Source organism: Eptatretus burgeri, chromosome 6 (assembly GCF_056783735.1).
Source record: "Eptatretus burgeri isolate ZD-2024b chromosome 6, Ebu_testis_v1, whole genome shotgun sequence".
Taxonomy (NCBI): domain Eukaryota; kingdom Metazoa; phylum Chordata; class Myxini; order Myxiniformes; family Myxinidae; genus Eptatretus; species Eptatretus burgeri.
This window is the reverse complement of record NC_140966.1, coordinates 13547195-13568966: the sequence shown is the minus strand read 5'-3', so window position 1 is coordinate 13568966 and position 21772 is coordinate 13547195. Positions and strand designations below refer to the sequence as shown.

The window sequence follows — 21772 nt, the reverse complement described above, 5'->3', positions numbered from 1 at the left end:
TGGAGAATTCAATTTGGTTGAGGCTCTCTCATATCTAACCAATTCGTCTTTTTTTGTGATTGATCAATCGAGTTTCAATGACACTAATGATGTGGGGTTATGGAACTGAATTATTTGCTTTGCACCATTCATGTTTTGGTGAAGCCTGGTGTTGGCTTAGTGGTTAGGGTGGCGGCTTGGGATCCCAGGGTCCTGAGTTCAAGCCCCGTTGGCTGCTGAATTAACACCAGGGGTTGACTCAGCCTGTCATCCTTCCGAGGTCGGCGAAATGAGTGCCAGTGTACTGGTCCTGGTGTATGTCCTGGTTAGAATAGGTGTACCATATCTCTGTGTGTCGTAAGAGGCGACCAGAGTTGGCGTCAGGAAGGGCATCCGGCCATAAAATATTGCCTCAAGAAAAAGCCAAACCCTTGCACAGCAGGGAAAAATGGCTGTAAAAACGGTCATTTTTTTATTCATTCATGTTTTGGTGGCATCTCTCACAATGCAGACCTCATTGATGTCTTACATTTTAAGGCAAATTTGTTTTGCTGAAAAAACATCTCTCTCTAAGAGAGATGCCAAAGATGCAGACTTACTCGCTTTCACTGAAGCCGGGCAGACAATGAGGCAATGGAGTCGATTTCAATCCCAGGCAATTCAAGCCACCTTTCGGGTTTTGTGCAAGAGCCGCTTTGGTTTCGTCTCACACTCAACTGTATGTTGCATGGAATTCACTCACAAATAACTTCTTTCACCTGATTATTGCTCCATAATCAGTGCTGTGTAGCAAGTGGCCTACTCATGGGAATCACTTACAGTTTTCCAGAAACTGTAGACATCACATCCGTTTTTCACACAATATCAAGAAACAAAGTATGTACAGATGATGTATTGCTTTCACATCACAGGCAGGTGTCTGTTTTTGTGTTTTTTTTAGCTCCTGTTCAACAATATTTCTCCCTCTGCTCTCTCAGTCCTCCGACCCTCTGCGGAAACTCCAGGAATCACAAATTATTCCAGTAACCCCCTCCTGGTTAAATTTCCAAAAAAAAAACCTGCCCACCTCAGCACCTTTGTTTCTTGCTTATCCTGTCGATGGAACTGCCTTCCAGATGCCATTCTTCCCCACTCTTCCCTTTAGGGCTTCAGGTGGACAGTGCACTGCCACCTCAGCTTATCCACTGTCTTGACTGATGATCTTTATTACCCCCATTATTAATTCCTAAACTACACCTTTTACTTGCTCGTTTCAGCGTTTCCTGACCTCCTCACACTCCACTTTTCCTGCTCGTTCATTCCCTCGATGCTTGTCCCACTGTCAGTTCTACCTTGTTGTTCCATGAGACTCGCTCCTGTAAAGAAAACAAATAAATAAAAAGACCCCCCCCCTTCAAATCACCGAAAATCACCCCACACTCCACCCCATCTCCCAATTCATGTATTCATTCCTTCCCTTTCATACCTGCCACTCAAGTACTCATTTGTATTTCTCTCCAAAAGTCTAAACTGGATGTTCAACTTCATTTCTTCATCTCTGTATTCTCTCTGTGGAACCGATTCCCCGAGTCTGTCGTCTCTTGCTCTTCCCTCCAATGTTTCATGAGTGCAGGTCGTCGTCACCTCAGACTCTCAAATACCTAAGTCCGATATCCTCTACTCTTGCTCACCCCCATTCATTTTTCATTCTCCCTCTTTCATTCCTGCCACTCAACGATTCACTTGCGTTGTAGCCATGCAATTTTGTCACCACATTTCCATTTTATCCTCCATAAGTCTAACGCTGTTGCTTTCTTTCGTTTGGTCCTTCATTAGCTCAGACTTCTGTACAAAAAGACAAACATTAATTACCAGAAAGTTCATCACAGGAAAATAAAAGAAAGACATTTTTCCACAAGAGATAACAGTGACCAATGCGACAGAAATCTCACACACCTTTACGGTTAGACCGGACAAGAGACAAAACCACAGCCTCTTTTTCTCTGCCTTGGAAACCATCCACAGACTTCACCTCTAGGCCCGGGTGTGCAACTGAAAGTGTCTGTCTCAAAAGGTGGACCTAGATAAAACAAGAGATGTCTGAGTAGAATGCCAAAAATATGAGTGGGTATGCAGTGAAATAAATAATGAAGAGAACAGCAGCAAGAATTAAAAAAAAAAAACTTTTCAGAAATAAGAGTGAGGAATGGCAGCAGTTACGAGCTGTAAGAAATTAGAGCAACAACATAAATAATGATCGATGGAGAGAGGTGGAGGAGGAAGAATGAAGTACAAAGTGGAATGCAAAGTGTACACAGGCAGCAGCCATTTATACTGAAATACAAATGTGACAGCACCTGCATGATATACAAACACAACAGACAATTCCAACCTCAGAATGATGAAAATAGCACTTCGTCTCAAAAACAACTCATTACGTGATGCATAATGCACATGACCTACCTCTCCAAGCAGAAAGATGGGAGGGAAGTCAATATGAAACTTTGATTCATCAGTAAACAAAAACAACCAGAGAGTACATAGAACACAATACCACACCCAGTGTTCTAATTAGTAGTTCATTTTTAGCTCGCCTGTTAAAAGAACAGAGAGCTATAGCGATACTCCCGGCGTGAGCGTGAGCGTCAGCATGAGCGTTAAAATGATAAAGTTTTTGGTGCAAGTTATTTCCTTTCTAATGTTTTATCTACCACACTATTTTTTACTGATTACAATATACAAATACATATATTGCTTTAAAATTATTTGGATCAGACTTCACTGCAATGCTTTATAAAAATATATTATTAGACTAGTCTTTTAAAAACGAAAAACGATAAATGTATAAACAGGCGAGCATTGGGTGGCTTTGACACCACTCTGGTTAATACAACAACGATTTTAAGGAGCGTTTAAAACAAATCCGCAAGTTTAGCACCATCGACGCAGTCTTATACCCAACCTGTAGAACATATCCAAATACTGCAAAACTGGAGGTTCTTAAGAACTTAGAAGGTGAATGGTGTTCTCGTGTTCAAGTATGTAATTCAATTTAAATACAATAAAGAATGTAAAAGTCATAAAAATAAATTAATTCCGGGTTTTAGTGTCTATTACACCACCTTATCTAACACGTTACAGACGTTATTCGTGCCAGTTGAATGTGTCCTTTGTAACTTCCTTAAAAAACAGTAATTTTGGAATGATTTTCAATTGTGTTTGACTGCCAGGCAGATAGAGTTATCGTATCATCATCTCTCCTCGCTGCATGTGCATGTGTGATTGGGCCAAATTCAGAGACAAAGTACTGTTCAACGGCACATTACTTTTCCAATTCATGTTCAAAATATAACATTCAATTTAAATAAGTTGTTCCTAGATCATTAACTGACAAAACAGACGGATGAACGCACAGACATGAATCAGATCATTAACCCCATTTTTTGCTTCGCGTGCGTGGGGTAATGACTCATCGTACTGCTGTCCATCTCAGATGGTCAAGGAACCATTGGAGTCAAGCTTAATGATGAATATTCATTAGAAATGGAATTGGGTGATCATGCCATGCACAATTAAACGTTGACCATTTTTTTCTGGTTTGCTCCATCAGCTTGACAATATTGAATTACACATCATGTTATTTTGTCAACCTAAATTAAACGTCTTCATTTCGGCAATTTGTCACTTTTGGCCACTCACTTCAGGGGTCTATCAGGTGTCCAAGTACTCTGATTGCATTTCATACAATTATCTTCTGATCACAGAGAGCATTATGAGCAACTTCTGTGCAACAACTTGCCTCATGCCCATATTGAACAAGGTAACCACTCACATTTGATCATCTCATGAAGTCTCCTTTACCAACCAACTGAAAAAACTGTTGCATGGGTAATGTCCACAAAAGGCCCTCGACGGTGAATTCATTGTGTCGTCACTGTTTGAAGGCCTTCTATATTACTTTTTCTCCTTGGTGAATTTCACAATATTGGGCACCAATGCATTTTGGCAAAATCTTTGGCAGGAATGCCTAACTATTTATCAATTTTGACTGTGGCCAAGCTCTGAAAATGGAATGAACCAGGAATGAAGTGGTTGACTTTGGCCACACTCTGAATGACCAATAACAGATAATCAGAAAAAATGTCCATACAGAGTGTCAGTGCTGCCAAAGCAGTTTCTTGGTCGGGGTCACACTGGGCGGTTTTTGCCATCCCTCTCCCAGCAACAGTTAAGGCAGGAATTTGGAATTTGGTTATGGTGCTGGCAATAACTCACCTACTCATCATTAAGGACACAGTGGGATCGTTAGCATCCACCAACGAATGCCGGTAGACGGAATGCCCAGTTTAACGTCCATCCGAGGAAAGTTACACATATTGATGGATCACTCTGCCTGTGAAATACTGGAATGACAGTTTATAGCTGGGTCGGGATTCAAACCCAGGCGAGACAGCTTAGAGGAGAGTGTGAATACCTCCAGCTAGGTCATCTCGTCAGCCCTGTAACACGACAAAATATCGAAGTTTCTCATGGAATTAAGCACTTATAGAGATGGCCAAATTATGATTGTAGAACCCTGTATATTAATGTTGTAATACTTTTACAATGTTATTAAATGTACTAGTAAATGTATATTTTGTACCCACATTGCAAAACAGAATACAATTTAGAAAGGTGTCTTTATTGTGGCATTTTGGACACCATGATACCACCAAGCTTTATGAAAAATAGGACCGCAGGTCCTGAAGCTCACCTGAGTAGAGGATAAATGTGGCTTCTGGGACCCCCATTCAAATGAATAGGGAAAAAGGGAAAAACTTTCTGACTCAAGCCCTAAAAGCTCAAAATAGGAGACTGATTTTCTCCCCACCTATCCCCTTCCCTCCCATATAAGCAAATGTAAAATTGAGATGACGAAAGATTGAGACTTACTGATTAAAGCACTTCTTCCCCCGAACATAATCACAGTCTTTTTATATTTTCATTCCACTCAAAGAGTGAACTAATGAATATTTGCCCATGTTCTACTTTAGGGAATAACTTAATTTTCTTATAACATTCATTTCCATTGAATATATTCACAAAGAATAACTTGGAACTTGGTTCTTGGTTTAAGTGTCTTTGTTGAGCAGAAATGAAATGATAAACTTCTCTTAATGCTCTTATTTGACCACCTCCTGAGCCACATATCATTTTGAGATTGTAGTAAATTGTTTTTTCCATTGTTCAATTGATAACAATCAAAGTTTTCAGTCCATTCACGGATATTAATTTTTTCTTTACATCCTCCAACTTATTTGTAATTGAATTTATCCGCTTATTTATTTTATCTACTTTTACCCCAGTTATTTCTTCAATAAAACTTATTTGATATTTCTCACATTCTTTATGTTTCCCATTTAAATACCAAGGCTGATTACATCTCCATTCTTTGGTTTGGTTATGCTTGGTTCTATCATTTATAAATCAGTAAAAAGACGGCGGTAGCCTGTTAAAATTCACAACCCAATATCTTAACACTTATACTTATTATACTTATATAATACTTATACTTATAAGGGAGACTATTGATTCCATTCTCTAAAATATATCTTTTATTATCAAAAGCTCCTAATGCTTTCTTATTTATATGTTCTGTATATATAATTGATGTTTATAACTTCTTATTGTATTCATTTTTCTGCACTTTTCCTTCTTTAAGGTTAAACAGTTGTAATAATATTTAAAGTTTATTGTTTCCTTGATTATATTTTTCTTTATTCCCTTTAGCTTCTTATCACACCTTTCAATGTTATTATTATCAATATACAGAAAAGCATAAGACTTTGATCTCAATCCTAAAATTCACTCATGACTTTCCCACCCAATTCATCTTTAAACTTACCAATAACCTTTTTATTCTTTGATGAAAATAACACATCACCTGACTTATAATTACTTGTATCATATATATCAATATTATCAATCATATCCTCATATACATCACTTGTTTTAATTTCTAATATAAAACTATCTGTATCCATATATATCACAATGACACATTATCCTTATACTTTGATTTTAAATTATTATAGTAATAGTCATACATTAACGACTTTGACAAGTCAAGAATTGATGTTCCTATATAAATAGGTTTATCCATTTCAATACTCTCTTTTTTCAAATGAATAGCACAAAAGTTCTCTGAAAACACCTCCGTTCGCTCAAAACTTTGTCTATTAATTAACTTTGAAGCCTGTTTCCAAGATGTTGCAAATCTAATGTTTTGCCTGTTTCTAACATTTTCCATAGTCTTTCCAAATACAGCATTATTCATTAATTTATAAAAGTTCTTCTCAAATTCTGTTTTTGCTTCTGTTCTCCTTTTTGTAGTAAAATCAATATACTTCTTTAACCAATGACTTTGTTTGAATTTCAAAATCCGATGAATTTTACTCACTCTCAACCCAGCAGATAAATATTGTCTCAAGTTCCTTTGATGTAAAACATAACTTTCTTTATCATTTAATGTTGTAAGTAGTTATTCTTGAGATTTACCTTTTATATTAAATGACTGTTGGTGATCACTTAACCATTCTTTTCTTGGACTTTCTTTATCAGGGGCATAACGTAGGTCTTCATGTTTGTTATGAAGTTCTTCTGGATATTTTAAATCAACCTCAAAATAATATCCAACTTCAGCTTCATCCAATTCATTTTGAGATGTGACAACAATGTTTTGTAAAACTTTTTCATAATGTTTTTCTTTAACCCATTTAAGTTTTCCATAAGGTAAATATTGAGACATAGCCCACCCATTCAAATTGTTAGCATCATAATACATCAGGTAAGAGTTGTCCTCATTCTTATTATAATCAGGAAGATATTTGTTATTTGCTTTAGCATATCCCTTGGAACATACTTGAGATATTCCTCCTCTTTGAGCCTTCTCTATCATTAAAAGCATATCTCTATCACTGATTAATTCCAAATTCTGTTTTGTCATTTTTAACATAGAACTCTAAGCCAAACCCAGGGCCATGTAATAGTGAGTGGGGTCTAATCCATAAGAATTTTTATTATGACAGACTGCTCTAAAAGTTTCAAACACATCAGCCAATAAGAATACATCAGTTTTAAGATACAAATCATGATATTCTCCAAGATTCATTATATTAAACTTCTCCCAAACCTTTTTAGCTTGTGTATAATCGCTATCGGAAATATGAGTTTTATTCAACTTGCCATAGAAACTTTCCCTTGAAGGAAGTTGTGTTTCTTTAAACTTCTCAAATTAATCCATGTAATCATACGGATATATTCCCTTTTGTGATAAGAGATCAATCTCTTCTTGATTTGAGAAATGTGATTTAAGATTCGTTAAGTTTTTAATATTTGATGCTGAGTTCGATAATGGACTTGCCATAAACTTGTATGTGTCAAGAAATCTGATATGGGTTATGGAGGATGTATGAATTGTTTTTGTGAATGAGATGTATTTTTGATCTGTTAGGAATGGCAGCAATATCTCCAGATGTCTTTGAAAGTTCATTTATAAATAGATGTGTGTCATAGTGAGCGTTGTTGTGAAGAAAGACAGGAATAAAGTTTGGGGGCTTGTAATTATGATGACAACAGGAATGAGCTGGACCTCTATATTTTCCAGTAAGATGACAATGATCCCTAACTTTGACCTCTCCCTCAATTTTCTCCTCACAAATATGACGGATACTTTTCTTTCTAAAATCCTTTTTCTCTCCCTTTGTTAATGACATTGGTTTATAGGTTTTAACCATTATTTCTCTTTGTCTTATACAGTCTTTTTCCAATCGTCTTACAAACTCCTCTGAGGCATCTTCTCCTTTATAAAGTTCTAACTTGTTGTATTCGTCACCAACATATGATTTGATACAATAACAGAAACAACAAGGAGTATGTTTTTGATATTTATTTGTCTATGATGTATTTGGATTTGGAGAAACAGTATCTATCTTTTCAAGGATACTTTCAAAATCAGTATATATCACAAATGGATGTTTTATAGATTTGTTAAAATATTTGAATGATATGTTTGAACCTGTTTTTGGTAAATTGATTATGGTTGATTTATGATTACCACAATATTTTGAATGTTGATTTTATTGTTATTTTGTGTGAAAGGAGTTGAGACATCTCTTACAAGGATATGTTTTACATTTTCTCTTGTATAGTTGTGATTTGGTTAATCTTGATAAATTTTTTGATGAAAGCATAATGTGATTTTTCCTTTGAAGTAAAGTAGAGAAGGTCAATGTGTGTTTCATCATTTTTATCGTTGTTTGAAAATTTTAATATCTCAACTTTGTATCCATTGATCCATATACATCAAGAGATAGATTATTCATTTTCTCAAATTTAGGAATATCTCTCAATGACATTGGAAACTTTAAATCTTTAACATTTAATGTAATCTCATATTTCTTATAATATTGAACCCTTTCAGGTTTCCATTGTGGAGGATGTCAGTGAGCAAGAACAGACCATAGAAAACATTTTTATCTTTGTTTTGAATATTAACAACTGCTTTCTTAAGTTTTATCTCTTTTGGTAAATCAATAAAAGAAGAAGCTTGAAGAGGTTCTGATTTTAAGATGTGTATATCTAAAAAGATTATTTTTCTAATAATAAATCCACTACCTACTACAGTGTTATCAACATCTTGTTCTTGTCTCTGGAGTTCATCCTAAACATTACATCTTACAAAATCTTGAAATGATGAGATAAAGTGAGGGTTTGTCCTCATATAGGGAGTAGTTTCATTGCCTTCTCTTACCATATTCAATTTTACTCCCATATAAAAAAAAGTTTTCATTTCACTTAATGTGTTTTTAATTATAGTTTCAATACTTTGTTTAAGCATATCAACAGCTTTCATGATTGAAGATGGTCCAGGGTCTTGAAAGCGAAACAATCTTATTTTTATATGTCCTTTAAATGCCCCATCAGTGTTTTCAATGGAGAAATTAGTGGCACCTTCCCTTTCTTCATTGTTCTTGTGTTTGCGTGATTGAAGGTGTTTATTATAATTTTTTAAAAGAATATCATTATCACATCTATCACAATGTTTTGTTTCTTGGTCAAGTGGAGATATTTGTCTGAAAAGATTGAATGTGTGTTTGTTGGTTTGAAGGTGTTTTTTATAACATTTATATTCATGATTACAAACATCGCAGTACGCTGTATTCACCATATTTATATAACAAAACTTTGCTTAAAATAAAATTTTCTTGATGAAAATTTTGTTTAATTTATAGGTGAATCTGTGCTTAAAACCATTTTATCCTCCAACTTTTTTCATTTAATAAATACAATGTATCAAAACACAAAAGACAAGTTTCAATCAATCTCTTCATTTGTAAAAGATACTGAGAAATATGTCGAGGATGTAAAATTGGATAAAGATAAATATAACAACGATTGGATAAAAACAATTATGGTGAATAATAGGAGTTCTTCAATTTCCTTCAGTGGAAGGGCTTTTAGTATATCTGGAAGAACATCAATTAAAGTAGCTCTAACAAAAGTTTCTCCTCTCCTTCTGGCAACATATTCAAAACTAGAAAAAGCAATGAAACAAGAAAAAGTATCAAAAAGAAAAACCTCATGGATGAAACTTTAGAAAGAAAAAATAAGACCATCTGTAATATGCAAGGAGAAATTTGTATTTTTTTCAACAACCCTAAAGATGTAAATCCTGATGAAATAAAAGATGTTAATATATCAGGTGAAATGACATTTCGTTCAATAGTAGTTAAGGGCAGTGTGACCACTCCTTGGCTTTTTTCACAAGATCTTGGCTATTTGTTGTTCACCTTGGCGTCTTGGTTTTCTATAGGTTTTCTTGGAGTATAGGTTTTCTATTATCATCGCTTTTCCGAAACCTTGTGAATTCTTGGCTTTTTTCATTGGCTCACCTTGGCATTTATGAAAACGAGGCGTGGTCACACTGGTTAAGGATCATTTAAAAATTACCTTTAATATAAAAAATGTAGTAGTTGAATCTGTTAATTAAAAAAGTATATAGCTATAGATGGTAATGTTTTTTTCTACTTATTAAATACGAGTCATTATTCAACTGAAGATTTTGAAGATTATGAGAGTGATGATAGTATCTCTGTTGGAACAGAAGACAGTTATGATACTGAGAGGTTGTGTTCAAACGATAGTTATGGAAGTAGTTTTATAGATGATTGTGAAAGCACCAATGAAAGTAACGAAGATGATACTGAAGATTAATTTTATTTGAAGTAAAGTTTTACTTTATAAATATGAATAGTTTACTAGATTTTGAGCTTCTTGAATTTCCTGACTCTCCACATGACAAATTTGAGAATTGTCCTGCGTGTGAAAGACGGGGATTAAACAGAGTCAAAAGCCTATAAACAATGTATGTTCTGTGATTATCTTCGAATTAATGATAATAAAAAATATAAAAAGGAATACAATTCTTTGAGATTAACACCAAAAATGAATTACTTCACAAGATTGATTCAAGAAATGAATGTAAAGTATGAGGGTGATAATACACCATTTCTTACATGAGAAGAGACTGAACAAATGACGACCATGTTTCGTGGATTGATGATTTATTTTATTAACGATTGTCATTTTCAGGGAAATATCAACACAAGATATTGTATAAATAAAATAATGGATTATTTGAAATTAAACCCGAACTTAGGATAAAATATAGAGTTTCTAAAAAAGCCAATAATAAATGAAATAACCTGTTTTCCAAATATATAAATGAATGATTCGTTACCCATTTGGGAAAATAAGATAAAATTTAACAACCATAAAAATCTTCCAAATTCATGAACATGTCTCATAGTTGGTTCAAGCGGATGTGGAAAAACCTGCTTAATTTTAAAGAATGTTCCTTACTCCCAACTTTTTAGATTATGATAATTTAATAATTTTCACAAAGTCAAGTTTTCAACCTGAGTATCAACTACTCTCACAAGGTTTTAATACTGGTCTTCAAAAATAAGATATAATCGGTTTATTTCAACTTCAAAACAAACTAAATGATTACAACATTGAAGATGTAATACAACTATTTTATGATACACAGATATATAAAAAGAAATCAAAGCCGATAACTTGTATTGTTAGTGATAATACGGATGATATACCTTCTCCCCAAGATTTGGATAAATCAAAAAAGAACCTCGTTATCTTTGATGATTGTGTTAATGAGAGAAACCAAACGGAAATGGATAGCTACTACACAAGAGGGAGACATTCTTCTTGTAATTGTATTTATCTTAGTCAATCATACTTTCAACTCCCTCGTCGCTCAATAAGAAACAATGCTTATACTTTTATTTTGTTCAAGTTAAATTCAATTGATATAAACAATTTTTGGAGAGACAATTGTTCCACATTATGTAGTAAAAAGGAATTTGGGGATTATATGAAGCACACGACTGAAAATATAAATATATTGTTGTGAAACAAGATGAGATATTAAAAGATATATTTTTATTTTATAAACAATTACATATATAAATAACAACTATTATTATAAATCTTGTGGGTAAATCTGCTTCTGGAAAAAACTTCCATAAATCAAGGTTCTTGTGCAGTACAAATGAGAATATTTTAAATTTGCGTAAAAAGCACCATGCAGTTCATATTGTATCAACAACAACTAGAGCAATAAGAGCTGGAGAAGTAGAAGGTGAAGATTATTACTATATTTCAGTCGAGGAACATATGCGATTGAGGAATGAAGGCCAAATATTTGAGGAGGTTTCTCTTGATACAACAAAATATTCACATTGTAAGAGTGAGTTAAAGAAACTAAAATCTGGTGGTCTTGGGATATTAGAAACTAATCCAGAAGGAACAAGATAAATTATTAAACATCTGAGTGGAAATGTGGTTAAGATTTTACCATTCGGTTTTGATGTTGATGAAGAAACTCAACGCAAATGTATGAAAAACAGAGATACAAGTATTAGTGAAGAAGAAATTACAACTCGTATTAATGTCAATAATGAATTTGATGAAATATTTAAAGAAAATGATTTATTTGAACACATCGACTTTAATGATGAAGAAAAGGTAAATTTCCATGTTGACCTTTATAATTCAGTGAATGATATTTTCCAATAAATAAATGGATGCGAAAGAAAGAGCAAGAAGATTTAAGGAGCATCAAGAGTTGGTTTCAAAAGTTGTAAAACAACAGGAAGACATAAAGAAGAAATGCAGACAGAAACTAACGGGTGAAGAAGCATTTGAAGGAAAACAAGATAATTTTTTTAACCCACTATTAAAAACTTCCTAAGAGAAAATTATAGATGCTTCCATAGTTCCCACAATAGAACATACTCCTAATAAACTTCAAATGTTAAAAGATTTCAGTCAAATGACGGAGGAAGAATTAGAGCAGATAGGAGAATTAGAATATGATGATGAAGGATTATTTCAACAAATGGAAGAGATTAATGAACCCCCTGATTTTCTTGTGAAGGCTCTTCAAAACAATGAATATTCCGCAGATTCAAAAACCAAAGCAGGACTCATTCCAACAGAACAACCAGCAATATTTCATCTTGTTCAAGAAAAGGGATTGATATTTAATGATGAATTAAGGTTCTTGAGTTCTGCTCAACAACCTGTTAAACTAATTCCGAGATTAATGTTTCTTCCAACAAAAGATGGAAACAAGGTTCAACTGTGAGGGATGAATCAAAGTATTTTGATAAACCATTGGATATGAAAAATAAGGATGATAGAGTATATATTGATCTGATGGACTATTAATTATAGGGTTAGTCTGTCTGGTAAAAGTAGGAAGAATGAGAAGGAGAAACACATTATTCAGGCTTTAAGTAGGTTTGGTTCAGGTGTTAGTTTTCTTCCAAATGACGCATCACAATCAGTTAATAGACCGTTATTGCTGTTCGGTAGTAAGAAGGCTGGAAATAACAATTGTTTTAATGAAGCATCAGCCATTTTAGACCATTTGATGAACAAGAAAAGAATTAATAAATGTCAATACAAAGACATTTTATCCCATATTAAATAAGATGAGAAGCACAATCCTTAGTTTTAATTTCACAAGCGACCACACATCTTCATTCCCATACCCACTACAACTTGAAGCAACAAAATAATATGAGGCGTCTTTATTGTCCATGGAAACTTATAATACGTTATTTAATATCACCGATAAAAATGACAAGTTTAGTTATAATCCGGGAAGTGGATACAAAACAATAACAGTTTCACCCGGAGCATATGAGATTTCTCAAATATCTTCCAAAATTGCTCGTCTTATGAAAGAACAGGGTGATGAACCAAAAAATATTGTTATAGATATTCAAAAACATACTTCAAAATCAACGATTAAACTTAAAAATAACTACAAGGTTGATTTCACAATTGATGATTCATTTCGAGAGTTATTGGGTTTCTCCTCAAAAAAAGATTGAAACTAATGGGACATTTTACAGTGATAATGTCATTCAAATATCCTCAGGAATAAATTCGTTATTAATTCATTGTGATTTGATTGATGGTGCTTATAATGATAGAATAAGAACAAATACAATATTTTCATTCAGCACATATTCAAGCCAAATTGGTTATAAATTCAGTATGGAACCCAAAAATCTGGTTTATCTACCTGTGTCAGGAAAAACCATATACAGAGTAAATTTTAGGATAACCGACAAAGATAAGCGCATGATTTCTTTTAATGGAGAAATTATATCCATCAGAATTCACCTACGTGAAGTTTTCCAATAAATAAATATGATGGTTATTGTGAGGAAACACGAGTTGGGAAAATATAAAATAATTACAGGGGATGGGATGTTCCTTTCCCCATACTACAAGGGTGAAGGTATGTATCTTGGTAGAGGATACCATAAACCTAAGAGACAAAGGGGTGTCAGACATCAATTTAGAAAAAAAGATGGGATAATTTAATTTGCCATACCACAAGTCGTGAGGGGTCGTAAGTGGTATGGAACAAACTGTGTTTTTTGACTACAAGCAGCTGTATAAGATCACTGTATTCTTCTGGAGCCAATAGTTCAATCAGAGACTTCTTCCAGAAGCTGTGGGTACAAGTATTTTACCAAAATTGACTTGAGCAACGGGGTATTGGCAGATGCCTGGAGGTGATGAAGATTTAGAGTGATGACAAATGTTATCACACGAGTTTTTGAAGATGTCTCTTGGAATTATAAATTCAGGACCAATACTTGTGTGGGACATGAGGAGGAAGTTACTGGTTGGGATGAGAAATGTTGACTGTTATGTTGATGCCATTTTGATCCACACCCATACTTGTTAGCTGCTCCTCCGCAGAATGTCTGCAGCCAGACCATCGAAGTGTGTGTTTGGAAACGTATAAAGAACAAACAGGTGTGTGTGTGTGTGTGTGCCCATTGACTCTGATCACTCTCAAAACATTGGAATGGCTCAGAAGAGATCGGCTCAAATGGGATGGAAAACAAATCATTATTAATGCACAAGACAAGGGACACAAAACCAATGGCTTCAAGAACATGGCAGGACTGAGTCAATCGGACAGGTGTAGGTTCTGCAAGATAGAAACAGAAAGCATGAGCCATCTCCTATCGGGATGTAAAAAAAAACTCATGTCAGAACAGCTGTACACACAACAAGGTTTGTAGAGTAATCCACCGGCACATCTGCCAAAACTTCAATATCCCAGTCTCAGAAAACTCATGGAAACATGAACCAAAAGCGACAATTGAAAACAAGGAAATAATGCTCACGTATGACCTGATGATCTTATCGAGTGGGAACAAAGAAAACAAAGCATGACGACCGGATATAGTACTGAAGTATAAAAAAAAGAAAAGAAGGCATTGCTAATTGAAGTTTCAGTAACCAGAGACTTTGGGTAAACACCACAGAAATCAAGAAAATGACCAAGTACCAATTTCTCAAAAATGAAGTGAAAAGATCCTGGAATTTAAATAATGCCAAAATTGTACCAGTGATAATTGTAGCAATGGAAATGATGAAGAAGAACCTTACAGAGATCTGAAAAACCATCCCTGGGAAGTTGAGTACAAACAAACTATAGTTGTAAGCCGTCAGGAGCTTGGTGACGATCCTCAAAAGAGCCCTCAGGTCAAAAATTTGAGAACAAGAAAACTTCACACCTTGGTCCATGAATCGTGACCCCCCCCCCCACCACCACCACCTCCCCCTAACTGAAATGGAGGTGGATACTTTGAGACTTGGGAGAACTTTGTTCGACCTTCTGAAACCCACAAATATGGAGATGACAACCAACGATGCACGCGCCGCGCGCACATGCACACGCACACACACACACTCTTCGAGACCTGGGAGGGCTCTGTTCCACCTTCTGAAACCCGCGTATGGACATAACCAACAAAACACATGCACGCACACTACCTGGAGGTTGTAGGGAGAGATGACAGCAACATCGCTGGACTTCACTCCTGCTTTCAACAGAGATTCCACATGGCTCACAACAATGTCAACCTCACCTGAAAGTGAAGGAAAGCCAACATTGGAATCAATTCAATCTGTTTGTTCACACAAACTCAACCTATTTTTGTGAGAACGTATGCACGTTGAAGGACCATTTACATATTATATACACAAAAATAGTGCAACTGTATTTCTCCTCTCACTTGTGCACCCAACAGATTTGCCTTCCCTCGACTCGTATTTCCCCTCAACTCCCCTACCCTCCATTTTCTCAATTTGTTCCCTCACCCTCCAATTCCTCTCATTCTCCACCAATACAGAAGGGCACATTGCACAGTACTCCTACATAAAGATAAAAATAAACAAACACCACTTAAAATTACTTGCAAATGTCGAATGGCTTTGGTATAAGACCATGATAATAGAATACCGAAAGGGTGACATAACTGCTCCCGGAGCATTTTTATTTACGATTAAAAAATTATCATTCAAAAAAATAGATTTGGACTTTTTCAATAAATTAATATACTAATAGTGATCAACAAATGTTTGGTCCCCCAGGTATACGAAATAATGCATCACATACTTTTATATGGTATCTTATTATATGAAAAAGAATGCCAATGATACTTCAAAGCCCAATAAAGGTCCAAGTATTGACGTTGGGGTTACAGTGGAATTCATTCCATCAAAAGCATTATTTAAAAAATAAATAAATAAATAAATTCGCCCGATGATATCTAGGCCCCTCATTCAAAAGGTGGACTATTCTTCTTCTTATTTAAGACCCCAATTAATCCAAGTCTTGTGGGGTCAGCAGGGGGGACGTTTTTGGCCCGTCAATCTGGAAGCGGCTGACCACACCTGATGGTCAACTGATGAGAGGCGTTTCTAATTCGGCCAAGGTACCGGCGATAACTCACATACTCTGTGAACGACACTGTGGGATCCAACATGCACCAACGCCCCCCACACAGGAGATGGGCCTCTGGCTTAACATTCTCCGATGGACGTCACACACATTGATGCATCGCTCTGCATACAAAATACCAGGGTGACAGTCTTTAGTTGGATTGAGATTCAAACCCACTCGTTTTTGAGCTGTCAAGTCTGAGATTGCTTCTTTGCATGATTATAACTGTAAGATAAAGGTTTCGCAGGCAGAGCATTGCATCACAAAGTGGGCTGTTCTTCAGATGAACATTTACCAGCCTCGGTGGCATAATGGTTAGACTGTCCGCTCTGAGTATGGGAGGTTGGTGGTTCGAACCCCGACCGAGTCATAACGAAGACTTAAAAAATGGAACATGTTGCTTCCTTGCTCGATGCTAAGCATTTAAAAAGGACATAGCATGGACAAAACCATAGGTTGGTAATAATAGTGCAGGCTTTGATGGGTCTCATGGCTTCCTCCCACGTCGAGGTTCCTTGTAAGGGAACTCATTATATTATTAAGCTTGGGACCCTTCGGCTAGTATTAATTGGTGTACATTAAAAATTCCACGGTGTCTTTCATAAAGTGTAGGCGATTTATTACTGGTACCCTAGCCTAATTACCAATTCCTACCACCTTCAATCAAACATCAAGTCTGGCCAACCAGTTTGTGAAAGATTTGTAAAAAAAAAAAAATCTTCAACGGCAAACCCCTCAAGAACATTGGAATAATTGGGGCCATTAAGGAAGTAGTAGTAGAGTATAAGGTAGTGTCTCAAAGTCCTTGCAGAGACCAGACAAGCACATGTAGAGAATTGATATTGAAAGACTGCGGACTAATATGAAAGACGGCAGAGTAATTTTATGCTGGAAACTCGCCCGAGTAGCAGCCTCAAGGTACCATGCGTCCGGTCCGGAGAAGAGGAACGTCTCCTCTTTATCGGTGTAATCGATTGTGCCAATTGTACTTTTCAGAAACCATGAGCTCGATATGCACGGATGGACGCTTTGTGTGTTTCCATTCAAAATTATTTAGAGAGGGAAACAAGTGGAAAATATCGAAAAATGTGCTAATAGTAAACTCCACAAGTGATGTCTTTGTGAGAGCACATGGATTAGCGTCTCACGACTTGCTCACTATTTTTACAAGTAATATTCAGTCTCTTACCGAATATGCAGCACCAGTTTGGAGCAGAGCATTTACAAAACACCAAAATTTCCACATTGGAAGAGTTCAAAAACATGCTCTCCACATCGTATTGGGATCCAAATATACAACGTACAAATAATTTTTATCTCAGTACTCACTCCATAATCCTGAAGATCAAAGAAAAATCACTTTGCATTGCACTCAAGGGGGAACTTTTAAAATTCCAATCAATTTATACAAAAAATTTTTCCAATTAACAGCTCCACAAGGACACTGAGGTGGACTTCGGAAATACCAGAATTTAGTTGTGAAACAAACTGTTTGAAGAACAGTGCTTTACCTTGCTTAGTTCATACTCGCAGGGGCCACCTGTGGAGGGGGGTGGGGGTCCCGGTGTTGGTTTTAAACAACCGAACAAAATTTTTTTCCCCCTCGTGCAGCACCTTGTGGAAAGGGGGGGGGTGATATATTTTTGCGTCCATGACCTGACCCCGGGTACCCTCAGCACGTTTTTAAAATCTGGTGGAAATTCGCCCAGCCGTTTTTTTTTTTTGTGATTTTTCAGATGGGCACACACACATATATATATATATATATATATATATATATATATATATATATATATATATATATATATATATATATATATATATATATATATATATATATATATATATATATATATATATATATATATATACAGAGAATATATTTGAGGGGGGGGGAATTTTGTGGGGGTGGGGAATGGGGAAGCTTAAAACCTTGCTCAGATTCTGAAGTTCCGACACCCAAAATTTGGGACCTCTCAGTGCTACGGTTCGGCCATGAAAAAAACCCCAAAACGTACAAAAGTGCAAACAAACACTTGAAAATATTTATAAGTTTATATTTCATTACAACATTATTCATGATGGTGCAATTAGAAAAAAAAATTAATTACAAATTTTTTTGTTTATTTTCTTTTACGATGTAATTCACGTGAAATTCAAACAGCTGTTGCGAAACGTAGAATTTTATAAACAATTCCATTATTATAGTTACACCTAGCATTTGGCCAGGCAGGAGTGCATCCTTGAAGGCATCATATATGCCATTGATATAACGACATCAAACATGGACATAGACTCGACACAGGACACAAAACAAGCAATGTCCGGGGATCAGGAAATCGCTGTACACCAGAAACACCACATTGATTGTTACGACCTGCAAGACGTTCCATCAGCTGCGCATTCACCACTCTGATGCAGAAACGTGTATTTTTCATCAAATAGTGTGTATTTTAGCTTGCACTAAGCAAAACAACACATTTTACACAAGAAACCTTATTCATGCAAAAATGGACCAATTTACCGATACTATAATGCATCTCTACACTCTACATGTCTTAATTGACTTTCCCAGCATGCCTATTCAATTCCTCTCTTCAAATTAGATCAGTGCTCTAGCACCTCAGTGGCGGACGAGAAGTTTTGACGATTGCCCCCCTCTTTCACATCAGGTCACCATAACATGCTCCTCAGTAACATCTGGAGGTTTTGTTGTGGGTCGCCAATTGCCCAGGTCCGATCAGGCATTTGAAAGTTATATTTCAAACAAATAATTCAGGATTCCTCACGGGTTGATTCACACATTATGCACAATGATCGCAGACCGATTACCACTCGGAAATTGTTCCTTGATGCTTTGGCTTTTCTGCTTGGTGTACATAAGTAGAGGGCACCGTGCGTTTTGGAGAATCACCAAATTTGCTGCAGTATCATGCTATCTGCTGGCCATCCACAGCATAGCAATTGTCATTTCAAGCACTACCGCAGGAAATGGCCTGAGATGATTTGAAAGTGATAAATAATAAATCATCTTGCAGTCCTTGTCTGTGCAAGGTGAATATCATCATTGCTTCTCCTTCAGATACCCTGGTGGCTCTATGAATGGTTCATTCATTATTTTTAACTGTGGATGTTGAGAGGTTTGCTGATGAACGATTGTTTTTTCCCTGCATCATATTTATGCTGACTGCTCTCAATGTCACCACCATTGCATCCTTCCCTGGAGCGGGGGAAGGGCAGTAGTGACGAGTGGCAAGCAATGCAGAGCTGCGACTTGACGCTCTTGTATTGGACAGCAAGGGAGAGGGTCCCAAAGCTGCACTCCGACACACTTTCCCTGGTGCACTTAACCACCTTCACAATCTTCCGCCACACACATCCAACCCACCCTCCCCTGCTGCCCCCCCCCCCTGCCACAAGCAGCAGCGGCTTCGCTATTCACAACCATCCGTACCATGTGGCCCTGGGTTCATATCCACGTGGTTCACCAGGATTGTCGTGTATTACCAGCAAGAACAGCCACATGCATCCATCATTAGAGCTGCCACTGTTACTGATACTGCAAAATGATACAATCATGGCCTCAAGCCAGCCTTCCTGCTCCCAGTCTACATATGGCTTCACTAAAAAATAAAATTTCATAAACCTTAAATGATCAGTTACCTGTCAATTAAAATCTCAATCATCTATTGCCCTTTCCAGGTTTTCTACCAATCTTGTTTCAACTACTCTTCCTCCTGATGTAACTCCACATTGCAATAATCATAAAAGTAAAATGTCCATTGCTTTTTGGTTGTTGTTTTTGTTTTCAAGGTCATGGCTCATGAAAGAGCAACAGCAGGAGGGAATGGAACAGAATGGAAAGGGGGAAACATCAATGTCAGAGTGGGGGTAAGAGTGAGATCAAGGGGAGGAGGAGGACACATGGGAGTGAACAATCTGCACACAAGCTGAATAAACCAGAGCACGAAGAAGAAGGGGAAAGTGGTGATGAAACAGAAAATGAACAAAACAACAACCAACAACTAACAAATGAGAAGTGGTGAGGGAGAGGTGGGAGGGGGGCCCAATAACCTGGAAAAGGGGAGCACTTGGGAATGTGGTTATTTGCGGTAGCTTTTATTTTAAGTAATAAGTAAACAAATACCTTTCAGTGTTTGTTTTCTTCTTTTTGACTTCAAACTTTGGCAATCAGGATCTCCCAGTGATAAAAATAAAAAAAATTCCAAATTATCTCCAGCCTTTGTATGAATCTCCACTCTTGCATTTCGATTTTTACATGGACTCAGGCTTGTGGAAGAGATGCAACACAAATCACAAACACACATGTAGACAAATAATGAAACAACACAGGACTTGACTTTCAAACAAACACAGCTGCTGACCATGGGGGAAGTGACATAACTTTCGAGAGAACTCAGAGTGCTGGTGACGCCATCTTTACAGCATCGCTTTTCTCTCCATAATCAGCAAGGTAATTAGGGAGAAATTTCCCTGTCCCCTGAAATGCCAACTCACAGGGTTTACCCAAGATCTATCCTCCAAATGCAGATTGTGAAGCAAAAAAACAGCACTACCATTTTTTCAAACTTTGGTATAAACTCTGCAAGGGTAATAGTTGAACCGCCGACCTCCCACGGATGCTCGAACTGTGCCACCGAATCTGGTATACCTTCCTATTTGTGCCGATGCATTTCTGGTGTCCCTCTGCCATCCCTTATCCTGTTGGTTGGTAAGAGCACTTTGCTATAATCATGCTCCCCTTCACCTCAATCCACATGCTCATCAAAATAAATATTTTCAAATGTTTGTGCGTCTGTTTGTGCATTTGTATGTTATTATTTCATGGCCGAGCCGCAGCAACTCAAGGCCCCAAATTTTAGGTTTATGTAGTTCATAATCTGGGCAATGTGCTAAGCTACCATATTATGTTGGCCTTGACATCCGCTTTGAGGCCATTATAAAGTGTATATTGTGATGTGGGGTCAGGCAGTGCTGCCGCCAGCCCACAGGCAAAGGGTAACCACCATGAGACCATTAACTCCATAGCTTTTCAATGTCTAATACATACCAAAACCACCACCAGGAAAAGCTCACCCAGCCAAGTAACCCACCAACCTGACCCGTCGTTTTATTAGAGTATAAGGGTGGTTAGTGTATGACTGCTTGAGTCGCGCTAAAGTTTCGGATTTTTTTTAACGGTCTTTAAAATCATTATTTTTATTTAAATTGAAGTACAGGAGGGCTTTGCCGTTGGTGGGTTTGTTCTTTCGTGATGAAGTTATTGAGGCAATGTTTGCAGATTGCGGTCAATGTGCTCGAATAATCGTGGGTTGGCAATCTATTTTCTACATTTAGTCACCTAATTAACACGGGCCGTCAACACAATAACCCCCTCCAGCCTTCCAACATCATCATAATAATCATAAT

At 36.6% G+C, this 21772-nt stretch overlaps 1 protein-coding gene across 3 annotated transcripts in view; it reads right to left on the bottom strand.

The window, feature by feature from the left end:
- Positions 1 to 21772, bottom strand: part of IGHMBP2 (immunoglobulin mu DNA binding protein 2) — a 198540-nt gene that overhangs the window by 93626 nt on the left and 83142 nt on the right. For all 3 annotated transcript variants that reach the window (XM_085884086.1, XM_085884087.1, XM_085884088.1), the window contains exons 12-13: positions 15391 to 15485; positions 1915 to 2038 (exon numbers count right to left, since the gene is read on the bottom strand). In XM_085884086.1, the coding sequence (XP_085740212.1) occupies positions 1915 to 2038; positions 15391 to 15485 (219 nt within the window). The remainder of the gene's footprint in view (positions 1 to 1914; positions 2039 to 15390; positions 15486 to 21772) is intronic.